Genomic DNA, 17,313 nt, shown 5'->3' with positions numbered 1-17,313 from the left:
AAGCATTACTTTTTCATTAGCATTAAAAAAAAACAATCCTAATGAAATCTGTTGTCATTAGCATTGAAAATGAAAAGTAATGAAACATTTTCGTTGGGCATTCTATTATGCTAATGAAAACACAATTTCAAATGCATTATATGTATGTACATACATATATAATTAATAATTATTAAATCAAAAACAAATAAATAAAAAATTACGATAAATTAAAACAAATTAAAAAAGGTAATATAAGAAAAATTTAACAAAAAATTAAGAAAAATTAACAAGAAATTAACAAAACCTTATGAATTTTTTTTAGTTATTACTATTTTTTCTTATTGTTTGAAATTATTCTTAATATTATTTCTAATTTTTGTTAATTTTTCTTAATTTTTTAAAAAATTATTCTTAAATTTGTTTCTAGTTTTTGCTAATTTTTTCTAATTTTTGTTAATTTAGTTAATTTTTTCTTAATTTTTTAAAATTATTCTTAATTTTATCTAATTTTTAATTTTTTTTTTAATTTTTCCTAATTTTTGGTAATTTTTAAAAATTATTCCTTATTTTTCCTAATTTTTGTTAATTTTTTCCTAATTTTTGTGATTTTATTGTTAATTTTCCGTAATTTTTTGCAAATTTCTTAATTTTTTCATAATTTTACCTATTTTTTAAAAGTAAATTTTAATATTTTTTGATTTGAAAATTTTTAATTATAATGCTAATGAAATCGTGTTACCAATGCATTATAAAAGTAATGCATTAGGAGAAAATAAAAACATTCAATTACATAATGGAAATTGTTAATTAAAATTAGAACAATATCAAAAAATATTACAATCACTTGAAAATTATAATTTACTCACGTGATGACCTCCAAGAGTTTGACCTCACTGAGCAATGCAACTCCAACTACTGATGCGGCCCCCCTCAGTTGCAGCCTCTTTTATAGACCACGCGATGGCAAAACGCGAGAGAAGTGCTCTCCCACTGAACTGCACTGTCACTGCACTTTCACTCGCACACTCAGTTGCTGATCGGGAGAACAAGTCTCGCTCACCTACATGTGGAGTCGCCCTCTCCTGACCTTAGCTAAGTGTGTGTGCATATAAGCGGGCAAAGCGTGAGCGGCGTCAGTGTATGTGTGTGAGTGTATTGTGTGGGTGGTGTCAAAGCGCGAGATGTGCTCAGCAATTGATCGATTCTCTCAAAGCTTGGCTTTCGTTGAACTCGAGGCTGAACTCACACACACACACATACCGTAAGACAGATCGACCGCTCATATGCACGCTCACTTACCGAACGTCAGCAAGAGGGCGATTACATATGTAAGTGAGCGAGAGCAGTTCTCCCGATCAGCAACTAAGTGTGGGAGTGACAGTGCAGTTTAGTGGGAGAGCACTTCTCTTCCGCTTTGCCATTGCTGGGCCTATAAATAAAGCTGCAACTGAGGGGGGACGCATCAGTTGTTGGAGTTGCATTGCGAGTGAGGTCAGACTCTTGGAGGTCACCAGGTGAGTAAATTTTAATTTTTACTGTTATAAAAATTTGCGTCACACAATTTAATTAGCATTATAATTATAAATTTTCAAGTCAAAAAATATTAAAATTTGTGTTTTAAAAAATAGAAAAAATTATGAAATAATTATAAAGTAAGAAGAAAAAAATTAAGAAATTTACAAAAAATTGTGAAAAATTAACAGTAAAATCACAAAAAATTAGGATAAATTAAGAAAAAATTAACAAAAATTAGGAAAAAATTAACATTTTTTAAAAAATTTGGGAAAATTAGGAATAATTTTACAAAATTAAGAAAAATTAACAAATATTAGAAAAAAAATCAAAAAACTTGCAAAAATTATAAAAAATTAAAAATAATTTTAAAAAAATTAAGAAAAAATATGAATAATTAAAAAAAAATTCTTAATGTTTTATTAATTTTTCATATTTTTTTGTTCACTTTTTCTATTTTTTAAAATTTTTCCTAGTTTTTTTTATTTATGGTTAATTTATCGTAACTTTTGGTAAACTTTTCGTAATTTTTTTCTAAAATATTTAAATATTATTGAATGACAAACGAAAATTTTTCATTACTTTTCATTTCCAACGCTAATGACAACAGATTTCAGTATAAAGAAAAAAATTTCATTAGCGTTGTTTTGTTTTTTTTTTTTTTTAATGCTAATGAAAAAGTAATGCTAATGCTTAACAAATATAATTAAGAAACTGAACTAGTTCCCGACATTATTAAAAAAAAAAAAATGAACTACTGTTGGTAGCATCTCGAATTGGTACTGAAAACTGCAAACGCTAATGACGAGGATGACAACAAGAAGTGGGGGAATGAGCAAGAGGACCAAAATTACCTGTGTCCCATATAGGCCAACATTTTAAATACAAATTGCAACGGTGATCCCGGTGCTGATGTTGCTTGCTTGCTTGCACTTGCACTCTACCTTCCACCCCTTCTATCTCATGCTTCTCATGCTCTTTCGCACCTTGCCCGGCCATCTGTCTATTAGGTTTGTACACTTTTTGTACATTCTATTGGCAACTGATTAGCATTTAAATTAAAATGTCGCAAAGTGGCCTTAACAAAAATGGTCTACACACATACACATACTGGAACACTCACACACTCACACACACACACACACTCCATAGATAGATGGCCAGCTTTATTGTCTTTCTGCTTTGCGTGTTGGCTGTTACCGTTACCGTTACCTGTTTATGCCGAGATTGCTCCTCTGGGCCTCCCCCTTCCTTCTGCCATCAAAACCCCTGCCCATCTCTATCCCCAAATCCTTTGTGTGCTCCCATAGATATGCGATGAGATGCATTGCAATGCGCCACTTCAAAGAGAAGAAAACCAATGAACAAAAAAACATGGGGGAAATTTATTTAAAGGCAGAAAGAAGTCAACGCTAAATTATGGAAATTAATTTGCTTTTAAATGAATAATGCTAATTGATTTTTTATTTTTTTTGTTTTGTTTTCAATTTACTAATTAGAATAATTTGTTTAACCATGTGTGATTGAACTAAGCGAATAAACTTGTAAATCTAAAAAAAAAAGCTAAGCAAAAAAACAAAAATTATTAGTTATGGAGAATTTTTAAACTGATTTACACTATTGCTATTATACATAATTTAAGAGTGGACATTATTACACTCTATTGTTATTCTTTCACCTTAAGGGCATTCCACAACACTGATCCCGTAAAGTATGCTATAGATAATCGAGAAATATATTTCAAATTTTTTGCAATGTCTGGAAATAATATAATATTAAGAATGAAAAGTCAATCAGCAAATTTCTTTACTCGATTTTTTCTCCTAATTTCTGATTCCTAATTCAGCGTTCGACATGGATTGACTTCTAATATCATATTTGAAGAAGTCTTATATACAAGTGCAATAACAACTCAAACGTCGATTCCGAGTTCCATTGTCTCTAACTTTGAGTATTATCGTGAAAAAATATTGCAATTGTTGATTAATATTAAGTCTTTATTTTTTGTTTCATACAAATCATTTTTGTTCATTTTTCATGGTCAGTAATTGGGCAAAGACTTGGCCTCGAAGGTCGAAGAAAATGGTTGGGAAAGGAGATGAAGGTGGAGGTGAATATGGATGGGGATTCATGCATATATAAGCGCTATTTATGTGTGTGTGTGTGTCATCTATGCGCACGTATCAATAAGTGCTTGAGACGTGAACTGAATTTTTTATGACTTTTTCGATATATTCACAGAAGCAAGACGAAAAAAGAAGAAAAAAAGAAGGAAAATAACAACAACAACAACAAGTGAATGTCCACAGGATAAGGCAATGGTTGGTTGAGCGAGGTGACGTTCAAACTGGGCAACGATGTGTATGAGAGCTTGCGAAATTGCCTGTGAAATATTTTCGTTAGATATATCAATATGTGTTCCTATATACATACATATATGCGAGTCTATTTACTTGAATACATATGTACATACATATATATTTGTATATATATATTTTTTGGGGCGTTTTTAGCCAAAGGCGTGGCAGAAAACAGATGAAAATCAAATCATTTTGAGTCCAAAGCAAAAGGCAAAACCGAGTGCAAACTCAAGGACAATGGCTTACAAAATGAAAGGCAACCGCAATTCAATCCTAATCCTAAGACAGCAGAAGGACATGGGCATCAGTTGCTTGGCCTTTTTGAAGTCAATGGCAAGAATAACATAAGAACAATAATAAGATTTAAACACACTTAAAACATTGCGACAAAGTCAATGAGAAGGATTCTGGCAATTGCTTTCAGGTAATTTGTGCCGTCTGAAATGGGCGAAATGGCCGAAATGGGCCTTAATTACGATCAAATGCCAAAAATACGTACATACATACAAATAAATAAATTTTACTTGTAAGTTTTGTTTAAATCTCTCTTGAACCTATTTTGGACATTACCATTTGGATTAAGATGCCGAAGGCTCAGGCGATATTCAGGATTCTGTGCTTGGTCTTGATTTATAAATCAATAAAAAAATATATGTGCATAAATATTTGCTACCCAAAAGACAATCTAAATAAATTACAAATGCAGCCAGAGCACACAACAGACACACACACACACATGCACACACACACACACACACACACACACACACACACACACACATGTATTTATATGTATATATATACATAAACATTCTAGCGCATACATCCTTTCTTATTATTGTCCTGTCTGAGCAGATTTACTTTAGTGTATAGCCCATAATTTGATGTATTCTCTGACTGTATGCGTTTTCTGTCCATGTGTGTGTGTGTGTGTGGGGAACACAATTTAAATATGTGCGCAATTACGTAAAATGTTTGCCAGTCTCCAGTGCTTCACGTTCTCTATATGTATGTATGTGTATACATTGTCCTCCTCCTCCTCCTGCTGCTGCTGCTGCTCGGCCCTCCAGTTGCTGTTCCATCTTCGCCCAGTGTCAGGTCGGACTACAATTCTATTTCGTTTTTGGCCATTGCAGGTGCTAACTAATCAAAAATGCCAGCAATTATAATTGATTAAAACCAGACAAGTGATGACGAGTCATCAAATCAAAAATGAAAATTTTCATATACATATCTTCACACATGTATATATACATATACATATGTATATTTACGCATTCAAACGAAATCTAATGCACAACAAGAATAGCAGCATACATTAAGGGGCAATTTGAATTTGTATTGTAACCGTTTTAACTGTTTAGTGTTGGAAAACTGAATAAAGGGCATAAAACAAAATATGAACTTTTAAAATATGAGTACTTGATTCTACATTGCATAGTTTAGGGGTAAATTGCATAAGCAATTGCAAATATTTATTTACGGAATGCGCTTTTTTCTTTTTAAGCTAAGAAAAGAAAAGCAAAATTCGAAATGTTAATTATTTGATGAAAATCTAATTAAAAAGTTTAGGCTAAGTAAAGTAGTTAATTTCTACCGAAAAAACTGCTCATAAACTGAATTCAAGTGAAAGGATTTCAAGCTACCTGTGTCTACCTGTGGACTATTAGCGCTTATCAACACTGACATTTTCAGAGGTCGAAATGCAACACTGAATTATGAGTAGTGACAACAAAATGTTTACTCAGCATTATATATATGTGAGCGATGACTACATCATTTGGATGCATTTAATATGATTGTCAATATTTCTTTTATTTATTTATTTTTTTTTAACAACAGACAACACTCAATGGATCTTTTATTTCAACATTCTTAATGGTGTTTTTTTTGTTTTTTTTAGTATTTTTTCTTTTCTTTTGCTGCCTTGAAATCAATTTTCCATTGCTTAGCAACACGGGGAACTTTGCCAAATTGCTTGGCCCCACGAATAGGGCTGGCCTTTACTAAGATTGTTTTTACAATCCTCTTTGGCCACGGCAACGAACAAAAGCAAATTACAAATAAATTAACAAGTTAATTGAGTTTCGTGTTTAGGCAACAGACCTGGACCTAAACCCAGGCACAGACAGTCAGAAGGAAAGATAGATAGTGTGTGTGAGAGAGAGAGAGAGAGAGAAAGGGAGAGAGACCCAAAGACGAATCCTATAGCAAGATGCCATAAACTTAAGGTGTGATGAAACAACAAGTTAGATTATGTATCTCAAAACATTAGGATGGACCCAAGTCAATTATAATTTACTTTCAAAAAAAGGTTCCCAAAATCTATTCCTCAAAAAGCCAAATACGATTTTTTTATAAAGAGTTTTAGGTTCATTAAACGATATTACAATCAATTTCTGTGAATTTATTTCTTCAATTTTCACATATGTAGTTAATATTTCTATACTATAAATGGAAATTGCGCTTAGGTTATAAAGTTTTTTGCACACTGTTTGCACTAACGCACATTTACAACACAGAAATTGTCCGATGAAGAAGAAGAAACTCCAATCATTAGCAATTATCGATAAACAAACGGTTTAACTGCGAAGCAAAGAAGAAGATGAAGAATATAACAACAACTTCAAAAATTTTCTATATAAATAATAATTTTTTTTTGTTATGGTCTCTTGTCACAGTCACAGCGGAAAAAAAAAGGAGAACTTTCCAGTCTAATAAGGATATATTTATGTACACAAATAAGTATGTACAATGATGTCATTGTAGTGGGCTTTATTGCGGTTTATCAGGTGCGTAAAACTTTGCGGTCCTTGCGGTCTTCATTTCAGTTATTAACAATTAACAATTAGTGTTAAATCAATGAAAGGATGGAATAGGGTTAAAAAATAATCGCGATGGGAGGATGATAGAAAAGGTAAAGTGACAGCAAGTGGACAAAATAAAATGTCATTTATATGCTAATCAGGTAAAGATGCTAGGGTTAGCCGATACGCTGTCGTCTGTCGTCTCTTGATACAATTGAATTCGTTTCGTTCGTTTCGTTTCGTTTCGTTCGTTTCGATACGAAATCGTTGCGTTCTTGTTTGGCAGGAGTGAGGAATTAATTACAAAAATTTTGTACGAAATTATCTGAAAAACGCACAAAGCCACAGGACTCGGTCTCGCACACACGCGCACGCACACAAACAAGAGGAAAGTGATTCAAATGGGTGGGGATGGCGGGTAAGAAGAAAAGGAAAGGGTCAAAAGGGTGGGGGATAGGGCACTCTATGACACAATTTCGCAGCGGGATACCACGTAGCACGTGTAACAAAATAATTTTTCAATTACATTTTCGGGGTTTTTAGCGCAATCCACTTCAACCCGAACTATGACCACACGCCAAAAAGGACACTGGCCGGAAGGCATTGCGTGTAACGCAAGGGTTTCAGTGTATGTGTGTGTGTGTGTGTGTGTGTGCAACTGAATGCATATTGCAAAATTTCAATTGTTCGTTACCAAAATTGATTCCAACTATAACAATTTTTCTTTTTATTGGTAAATTCCTTCATCTATGGCCAGACCACATTTTCCATTTGGGCAAGAGTTTTGACCATTTACAGCTGACTAATTGGATAACAACATATCACAAAATCATCGAATCTTTGTTCAAAAGGCATTACACTTTGGGTCATAATTGAAACGGTTAGCTGAAAACGCCGAAAAATCAGCGAAAAGTGATCTGTCAAAGTGATCTGGTTATTAGCTATAAATAGCTTTGGATGTCCTTGGAAAACTTTGCAACATGTTTGGATTTTGGAAAAGGACTCAAATTCTTGAAGAGCTCGAGAATTAAAAATGTGGTTTAAAAAAAGTGTCTCTCTCTATAGTTTTTATTTCGAAAATTGCTCTCGTGGGCTAAAAAGTTAACATTTCAGTGTTGGGTAACGTTTTATGAAGGAGCAGAAGACTTTAAGGCTAGTCAGAAAGGGGAGAGAGTATATAGAAAAGTAAAGAAATCTCGAGAACGAGCGAATGATTCACACATACATACATTTTTCTGGATGTGGTCCGTTTTGTTCACTTGTAATTGGAATTATTTTTACCGTTTGCTCAGTTTTAAGCGGGTTTTGCCTGGCAAAAGTCTTAACTGTAAAGCAATGGGCAAAGTTTTTCCAAGCTTTTGTATAATTAAAATGAAGACAAAACGAATTTTGTTTACATGTGTCAGTAGTTTGTTGTGGCATAGTAATAGAAAGAGATAGACAGGCAGAGAAAGAGAGAAAAAATAGTGAGAAGGTTTGTTTTTTGGGGATTGGGGAGGGATTGGGGGGGTTTATTTTTTGTTCATTTCGTTGACTGGAGGCGCTTTCTGTCTGCTTGTGCTTGCATTGCATATGCAAGATGATGTTGGCGGCACGCCCACACACCACCCACCCCCCCTTCGCCCGCACCACTATACCACCCACCCATCTAACGGTCTTCTCAGTTCTGTTGCAAAACTTGCGGTTAAGGCTGGTTCACGCCCATTTTATTTAGCATTTTGTTGTTTTTCGGTTTCCTGCGGTTTTTAATTAAAATTAACTTTGTTGATTTTGCGCTTTTCCCATTTGCCACGCCTTGCCCCCTTTCCATCTGCCACCGCCCTCCCTGTCTCTTTCTCTCACGCTGCCTATGTGAAAGTGATGTTTACTTTTGTCTTTCCCCTTCTCCTACCATTTACATTTAGTGTTTTTGTTGTTGTTGTTGTTGTTGTAGCCCCGTGTAATTGCCACCATTTGCAATTTGCTGTTGTGGTTGTTGCTTTTTTCTTTCTGCATTCTTCTTAGTTCTTGTTGAGAGCTCATCCTTTTTAACCCCCCCCCAAGCTCTTGGCTCATGGCCCTCTTGTTATTTGATAGTTTTTACCTGTAGCCCCGCCCCATCGCCCTCATCATCATAGTCCTGAATAGAACTTGGGCAATTCGGTTAAACTTTCTGTTAGGCCTACCCCTTCCTCTGCGCCCCCTTCCAAACACTTTGCTCATTTTGATTAGTGCCATTTATTTACATTTTGCAAGATAAAGCATTAAAATCAACTAAATAGGATTGAAAAAAGCCATTTTCAGGCATGACTCTCATTGTAGTATCTATCGATGCTGATTATTTCATCATTGGGTGACATTAGATTGACACCTGAGGCAGGTGTGGCAGCTCTTGCTTGTGAATTCTGATTAACATTTGCGATTGCCGCCTCCTCCACATCTTCATCATCTTCGTCATCATCGTCATCATCGTTATCATCTTCGTCTTCGTCGTCTTCCTCGTCGTCGTCATCGTCATCGTCAGTGATATCATTATCAACGTCATCATGGTGATCGATATCGGCATCTTCCGGCTTGGCCAACGGGGCGGATGCTGGTATCAACGATGAATGCACACCATAGACACCACCACCAAGAGGACATTTCTGCTCCTCATACAGTTGATCGAGCAATTCACGAAATAACGTTGGATTGACATTGATGCCGACATTCATTAGGACAAACCAATCACCATAGCCGCATTTGGCCAACACTTGACGGACATGCTGCTTAGGCATACCTCTCAGATGGGTGCGCAACAGTTGCAATCTCAATTCGGAGCAACAGATTAGAAGCAAACGATACAAAATATTAATGCCCGCCAGCATGGCTATGAATAGAAACCATACATAGAGGACCGCAAAGATTTTCTCATTCAATATATTGAGCGGCAGGACGCATAGAATATCCAAAACATTTGGTGTACCACTCGGACCGTATACAAACATTTCACATTTCGCCACCTTGGGAAAGACACGAGATGTCATCACATTCCAGAGATTCCAATCGTAAACGGGTATCGCAGCCAGGGCATGAATATATTTATACCAAAAGCCATTAAATATAACATCCATTAGCCAGAAATTCAGGATCTAAAAGTTAGTATCTCATTTTTAGTGATGGAGAGCATTAAATAAAAGTAAGAGAGAGAGAGAGAGAGACTTACACTAATTGTCAAATTAAGGAACTCACAGAAGGCATACTTGATCGAATAGCAACAATGGATGGGTGCAAAATGTGCCCGAAAATACTTGGTTAGCATTTGCAAGCGTGTCCTATAGATATCGTCCAGTATGATGGCATCGCTCACTTCACAGCATAATTGCTCCATCCGTTGACCCTCCCAGACTTTCCATAGATACGATGGAAAATAGAAGAGCAACGATTGGAATAGCAATATCATGAATACCCATTGATAGTAACGCAAGTACAGGCGTTTGGTCACTCCACGCGTCTCCGGGCCAACTCCCTCGGCAATCGAAATGATGCGAGCATATTCCTCATTCTGTGCCACCAGAGCACGCAAACTGCTCACATTCAAATAGTGTGTATTGGGTAGTTGTTCCACCTGGATACCTGGATTTCTTGAACTGGAACTGGGACTGGAATTGGCAATTCTACTGCTCGTATAATTGCTCTCCATTGCAGCTGGCAGTATATACGTGCCCATGGTCCAGCAATAGGATTGCACATATTCCGTGTGCTTATCAGAGCTAATGCAGAGTATTGGCTCACCGAAATACTGTTTGGCCGACAGCAGAAATGTGCAGGTCAACAAGATGACTATAGTGCATTTCGAGTGCAGGGTGAATATTGGATCGTAAATTCGCACCGACTTGAGGCGTAGATATTTCGATAACGGTTTGACAGCGGCATACATAATGATTAAAAACGATGGAGGCAATTATTCTAGCGTACTTGAAATTGTATTCTCTGTAGAAACAGAGAAAACGAGAGAGAGAAGAGACAGAGAGAGGGCAAGTGTCAGCTGTTGACAGTTGACAGGTGAGTGAAAGTTTGCTTTGTTACAGTGATGAGCAATGGGAGAAAAAAAAGCTAGTATAGGAATGGGACCTTCTTTCATAGCTAAAGCTTTGTCAAACTAGCCAAATTTAGCTAGTATAGGAATGGGTCCTTCTTTCGTAGCTAAACATTTATTAAACTAGCCAAATTTGGCTATATTACAGGCCAAAAATCTTTTGATATAACCTTGAACCTTGAATACTCTCAATAGGTCTGTCTTTTACTTATTTTAATGGACTTTTTATTCTTCCTCATAACTAGTGACGGATCAAGCCAGCAAGCCAGCATTGTTATAGAACTTGATTTTTATTGTCTTATTTGGGACTCAAGGTTTTTCCAAGCCAATTTTTTCGGTTAACATATATTTATTAATTGGTTCAGTTATGATTTTGATTAACCTTTTGCTTTGTGTTATCAAATTATCAAGCATGTGGTGACTTTTCATCAAATTCACAAAAGCAAAAAGGGGGAAAAAATAACTAAAGCTGAATAAATAGTCGAAAAACCCCGACTAACACCTACTCCTTGGAGTCCACTCACGCATGAGGATCACGAGCGATGGGAACAGCAACGAATGGCAATGGCAATGGCAATGGCAATAATAATAAAATGATTAATCGATGCTACATGACTGCATATACAAATAATTCCCAACGGTGTGTCGTCATCAGCGTCATTACCCACATCGTCATCATCATCATCATCATCATCATCATCTTCGTTCATATCCACATCATCATCAGCCTTATTGACGCCAGCAAGAGGATGGGGGGAGTGGGTGGGGCATGGGTAGGGGTAGGGAAGGATGAGGACAACAACGTTGCCTGTGCAAATGTTTATTGTGGGAATTCGTTGGCTGCGACGTGGCTCGACTTCCACCTACATACCCCTCTACCTGCTTTCCTACCATCCAATAGGTCTCTAGCATCAGCATCAGCATCAGCATTCACTTCCTCCTTCTTTTTTACCTCATCATACATCTTTTTTTTTTTGTTTTTGTTGTTCTTATTATTTTTGTTGGCTGAGGGAAATTAAATTTATGAATTGTTTCGTTTGTGCGTGACCAGAGATTTACAATAATCAGAAATCGGAATCGAGAATCAAAGAACACGCTCTGGAGACTAATTAGTCTCACTTCTCTTACCAATCCCCCCGGACAACAGTTTCAGTTGCAGTTTACCTCGATACAAAAATTATAATTATAATTTCTCGTGTCTGCCCCATCATTTCATTCCCTATCCCTCTCTTACTCTCTTTCTCTTTCTTTTTCTGTCTGATTGAAAATGAATTATGGTTTGGAAATTGCCAAGTTGAAGCAAAAGAAGCAAATTGAGGACAACAAATTTGGCAGTGGGTCAGTTATGAAATGTTCAAGAGTCACATACATACATACATACATACATACATTTACACCCATCCAAACACCCGCATCCTCCATCCCGACCCATTCAAACTGACAATCTCTTACCCTTACCCCATGCAATTTAACTCATAAAAAGGTCTGCTGACAGCTTTTTAAATATTTATTTAAATGGAATTCATTATTTAAAGCGATTTTTCATTGACCACAGAAACCGACAAACGTTTCCCATTCATCCAGCTCTCCCTTGTTCGCCGTTGTCTCTCACCGTTCACTGTTTCGTCCCTTCTCGTCCCGTTTGATTCAGGATGCAGCGCCAACCTGGGATACGTACTTACTATGTATGAATATGTATATACATAAATGTAAAACAACAATTTAATATATATGTATGTGCTCATGTGCATTGTTGAGATTCCCAGTTGGATTTTGGCCATAATTTGTCCATCAATAGCTTTGCTTTTGCAGCTAGAAGAGAAGGACTCTCTTTTAGCTTTAAAGTCGACTTTTTTTCAATTTCATCGAGGTAAATCCATAGTTCAATGTTAGGCAAATTAAGCATTTTCATTGAGCTTACATTTCCGCTGTAAGCAGCACATTGCAGATTAACGATCCATTTTCCAACTGGGTAAACGTTTGGCTCATACTCTATGTACCCAATACTCTACGCACATTTCGTGCTTAAATAAATAAATTGAACAATTATGCGTGGTTGCGGTTGTTTTGGCTTTGATGGAGGAGACCATACATAATCCTATTACCTATAGTTGTCGATTCCCATTTTGGGAGCTGCATCCCTACATACATATACACACATGATGCATTTCCCTCTCTCTCTCTATCTCTCAGTTTTTTGGAATTCAGTTGATGGGGTGTAAGTGTGTATGTGTATGAGGTGGAAGGCTTACTTTTTCGCATAAATATGCCAACAGCTGTCAATGCTGCGAAAATGCGCAAATGTTATAAACAAAACAAAAGGATACGTGTATAGACCTCTGCATATCCCTTAGGTCATCTTAGTTTGATTTCAAGTTCGGAAGCAACAAATGAAAGTTATTATCTAATATCATAGCATTCTTATAAGGGTTGACGTTGCATTTGGAAAAATAACTAATTTCCTTTTTCAATTCCTATCAGTTTCATTATGTTTTATACTTATCTAACATATAAAAAGATGATTGAAGATGACTTTTCACCCCTTTCTTTTTCAACTAATTGCTCTATGTTATATTATAGCATACTTATAAGAGAGACCAAGTGCGAATCAGTAATCCCAAGTCAAATATCATGGCATACTTATCAGGGCAGTAACGCAGCTTCTAATTTCTGTGTTTGGCCAACAAATTTGAACTTTTTATTGTGAGTTGCCCACTTATTTAAAAGATTTAAACATTATTTAAAGGAAACAGACTAAAAGTAAAGTGAAAGTAAAAGAGAACAATGAAATTTACATTTAGAATTGTGAGAGATAAAGGGGGAATTGCTCTTCATTTCATTCCCTATAACCATAAACTATCAATTTCAATGTCATTGAAATCCTTTTCAGATGTAATATGTCCTTGCATCTCGCATTTAAAAAGCATATATACCCCAATATTTATTTCATACATTTTTTGCATTAATATTAACTACATTTCAAGGGATCAAAATGCGCGACGCGAAGCGATCTGTGGTCTGTTGTCCTGTCCCGTTCAGTTATCTGTTGGTGAACTGTTTTGTTCAGTGCTGCAACTTCTCAACGTAATGCTCTTGACTTGGCTGCCTTTGGTTGACCGCCGCCGCCAGAACAGCAGCAGCAGCAGTCCGTCAATTGCAAATGAGAAAGAAGGGTAGGTGGGTAGGGGATTTTTGGATCTCTACCTTGTCTTTGGCTCTGGCTCTCAGCGGCAACCGCGACTTGTATAGTTGATGTGTTTAATAATGCAGAATTGTGTTAAGTTGAGTCGAGTCAAGTCGAGTTGAAATGATGCCGCAGCGGAGTTGCTGCTGCTCCTGATGATGATGATGATGATGATGATGCTGGGGTGTGTCGGGTGGAGAGGGGAGACGCGACTTACCTCTTGGGCCACATTCACATCATCATCATTTTGGGGGGCAGGCATTGTTATTATGTGCCAACACGGTCGTCAACGTGACGCTCAACAACGACAATATCAGCATATGTTACGATTGTTGTGTGTGTGTGTGAGTGTTTGTGAATCCTGTGAGCGGCATCTTCTTCCTGCCGCTTGCATTGTTCGATTAATGACTTAACGACGTGAGTTGAATAACTTTGATTTAGTGTCATCTCATTTTGTGTGGCACGCAACTGCAGAATCCAAAGGCAAAGCCAGAACCAGCTAATTGTATTTATTTACTGGGCGTGCCATACACACACACACACACACACACACACACACTCACTCACACGTAAAGAGTGTGAGAGAGGAAGAGAGAAAGACATGTGCTGGCAGCTAAAGCCTTGAGCCTTTAATTAATATTAGAATCCCCCATGGCAATCAAACGAAGGCGCATGAGTAACATTTTAATATGGAAAAAAGAAAGAAAAGAAAACACCAACTCAATCTTTTGTTTTCTCATCTCTTTTATTACACTTTCGAGTGACCAAAAGGGAGACTGATGTTCATTAGACACACCATTTAGTGGTCAACAAACACAGAAATTATCTCATTAATGACTAATAGCCTTTAAGTTGCAATTCCACAAAACAATACAAAAGCCATCAAAGTTTCCATTTGAATCTAAAATAAGCATGAGTATGATATCCATGATGTCCATGGTGTATACGCAATGTTTAGGAATACACTTGTTTTAAGAAGTTTCGCTTTGGAGCTTTAGTACCCGAACTTCTCCTTGTTGGCCAAAGTTTTGGAAGTATTAAAAGGTCTAAATTCAAACTCTTTTTGTTCTTTTGTTTAATTTTGTTTTGATTTTTTCACACAACAATTCTGCATCCCATAAGTAGGCAACAAAATTTTTGATATATGCAAATTTTGTTCTATAACTGTGAACAATCAGAAATCAATAAATAGTCCATAGACAATAACATCTTGGAACATTTCTAATGATCAAAAAGTGAATTCTTCGATTGTCCATTGAATAATTTAAGGGAGGAATTGTGTAACGCCATTGATAATTTATTTACAGACATACATATATCAAGCAATAGTTTGCACTAAGACAATTTGCCAAACTTATGTTTATATTGAATTTATAGACAAATATGGTCATATATTATCAAATGTAGAATGTTTGGGTGACCCAACTCATCAGCTTGACTCCATTGCTCTAACTGAAAATCATTTCCGCCCCCCCCCCCACACACACATTCGCATTAAATTTGACACAGCTGACGCCGCTTTGACCAGTTGCATGTGCTTCTTCAGCTACATATATGAGACCCAAAAACGCTAAAACATTTTGGCCTTTGAATAGTGGGTAGTTGTGGCTCGGCTCCCCTTCCGTCAGAGGCCACAGGCCGATCACGTTTAATTAGCTCTAATGAATATTTAGCCGAGACGACTTGTGCCCCCCATTTTCCCTTGCTCACTTTCTCCTTTCTCTTTGGATGTTACTCTTTTCGGCTCATACGCCTTTTCTATTAGTATCCAGCCGGAGGTTTTTGGTATATATTCCCTTATTTTGTTTTCTTTTTTGTTTTGCTCGTTATTTGTAATTTGTTGTAAGTTTTTGTTTCAGTTTTTATTATTGTCGGTCGGTTGGTTGGTTGGTTGGGATGGCTGGCTGGCTGGCTGGATGGCTGGCTGTCTGGCTAGCTGGCTAGCTGGTCGGTTGGTTGGTTGGGTCGCCGGTATTCTTGGCTCTCCTTTGCCACATCCTTTGTCCGTTTTATCGACATTGAAATGTGGCCCCAAAACAGTTTCAGCTCATAAAAATACAATTTGCTGCTGCTTATTTTTTACGATGCACATGAGGGCGATGGTTTCGCTTTGGCCAGGTCCTGACCCCACTCCTCCTAGCTCTAGCTCTGGTTCTGGTTACGGTTCTGGTCCTCTCGGTTCATCCTACTTCAATGGGTTTTTGGGCCAAAAACTATTTTGCCCAAAACATGAAATGGTGCGCACACATGTGGCTCCAAGTGCGTTCCAATGTCCAATTTTTGTAGTGTGGTCCCCACCAGAAAAACTTATGAGTGGGCGTAACGATGATGGTGACGGTGTCGGTGTCGGTGTCGGTGATGGTGTCGGTTACACAAAACCAGGCGGGGGTGGTGGCGAGAAGCAGACATGTGGGCATGGCCCATACATATGCAGCTGGTCAACGAACATTTAAAACGTTTAAACGGGATTTGTTTATGTGTAAGCGTTTGCGTTTCGGTTTCGGTTCAGTTCGGTTCGGTTCCAACAGTTCAGGTGGCTGTGAACCCGAAATTGGCAAAACTAACATAAACATAAAAACCATCAGGACCGACGGCAATCAGGCTCAACGAAAACCCAATGTATTCATAATCCAGCCTAATAATCCTAGGGCTACTCTGCAACCCAACTCACTCACTCATTCACTAACTCATACGTCCTCATACGTTTCCGGTTATATTTTTTCTACTTTTCCAACCTTTTTATACCCTTGCAAAAAGGGTATATTAATTTTGGTCAGAAGTGTGCAACGCATAGAACGAAGCATCTCCGACCATACAAAGTATATATATTCTTGATCAGCACGACGAGACGAGTTCAAATAGCCATGTCTGTCCGTCCGTCCGTCCGTCCGTCCGTCCGTCCGTCTGGATCAACGCAAACTCCTCCTAGACCGTAAGAGCTACAGAGCTGAAATTTTGCACGTAGGCTTGTATATACTGCAGGCGTTGTATATCTCGGATTCAGCCGGATCGGACCACTATATCATATAGCTCCCATACAAACGGCCAAGTCACGAACAGTGACTTTCTCAATAACTTTGTTATTTTCTGAGCTATTGTCGTGAAACTTAATATTAGAGAGTTTACTACGCCTATAAGCGACTATGCCAAATTTGATCAAGATCAGGTGACTATATCATATAGCTCCCATAGGAACGATTGGTCGAAAACAGTGACTTATGTAAATAACTTCGTTACTTTTAACGCGATTGCTTTTAATTAAAACATTTCTTAATTTAATATAAATGTTAATGACTGTGCCAAATTTGATAAAGATCGGGTGACTATATCATATAGCTCTCATAGGAACGATCGGTGGAAAACAGTGACTTATTACAATATCTTCGTTATTTCCTATGATTGTAGGCCATT

The 17,313-nt window shown here is 37.0% G+C and overlaps 1 protein-coding gene across 1 annotated transcript; it reads right to left on the bottom strand.

The window, feature by feature from the left end:
• Positions 1-8,866: 8,866 nt before the first annotated feature.
• On the bottom strand, positions 8,867-10,609 carry Inx6 (Innexin 6). Its single transcript, XM_068299168.1, has 2 exons — positions 9,846-10,609; positions 8,867-9,771 (listed from the first exon to the last, which is right to left on the bottom strand). Exons 1-2 carry the CDS (start codon positions 10,557-10,559, stop codon positions 8,941-8,943), a joined length of 1,545 nt encoding a protein of 514 aa, XP_068155269.1. The 5' UTR covers positions 10,560-10,609; the 3' UTR covers positions 8,867-8,940.
• Between the last annotated feature and the right edge of the window lie 6,704 nt (positions 10,610-17,313).

This window comes from Drosophila tropicalis, unplaced genomic scaffold, assembly GCF_018151085.1.
Source record: "Drosophila tropicalis isolate 14030-0801.00 unplaced genomic scaffold, ASM1815108v1 contig_158, whole genome shotgun sequence".
Classification (NCBI taxonomy): domain Eukaryota; kingdom Metazoa; phylum Arthropoda; class Insecta; order Diptera; family Drosophilidae; genus Drosophila; species Drosophila tropicalis.
The sequence above is the reverse complement of the archived record's forward strand: the minus strand, read 5'-3'. Positions and strand labels throughout refer to the sequence as shown.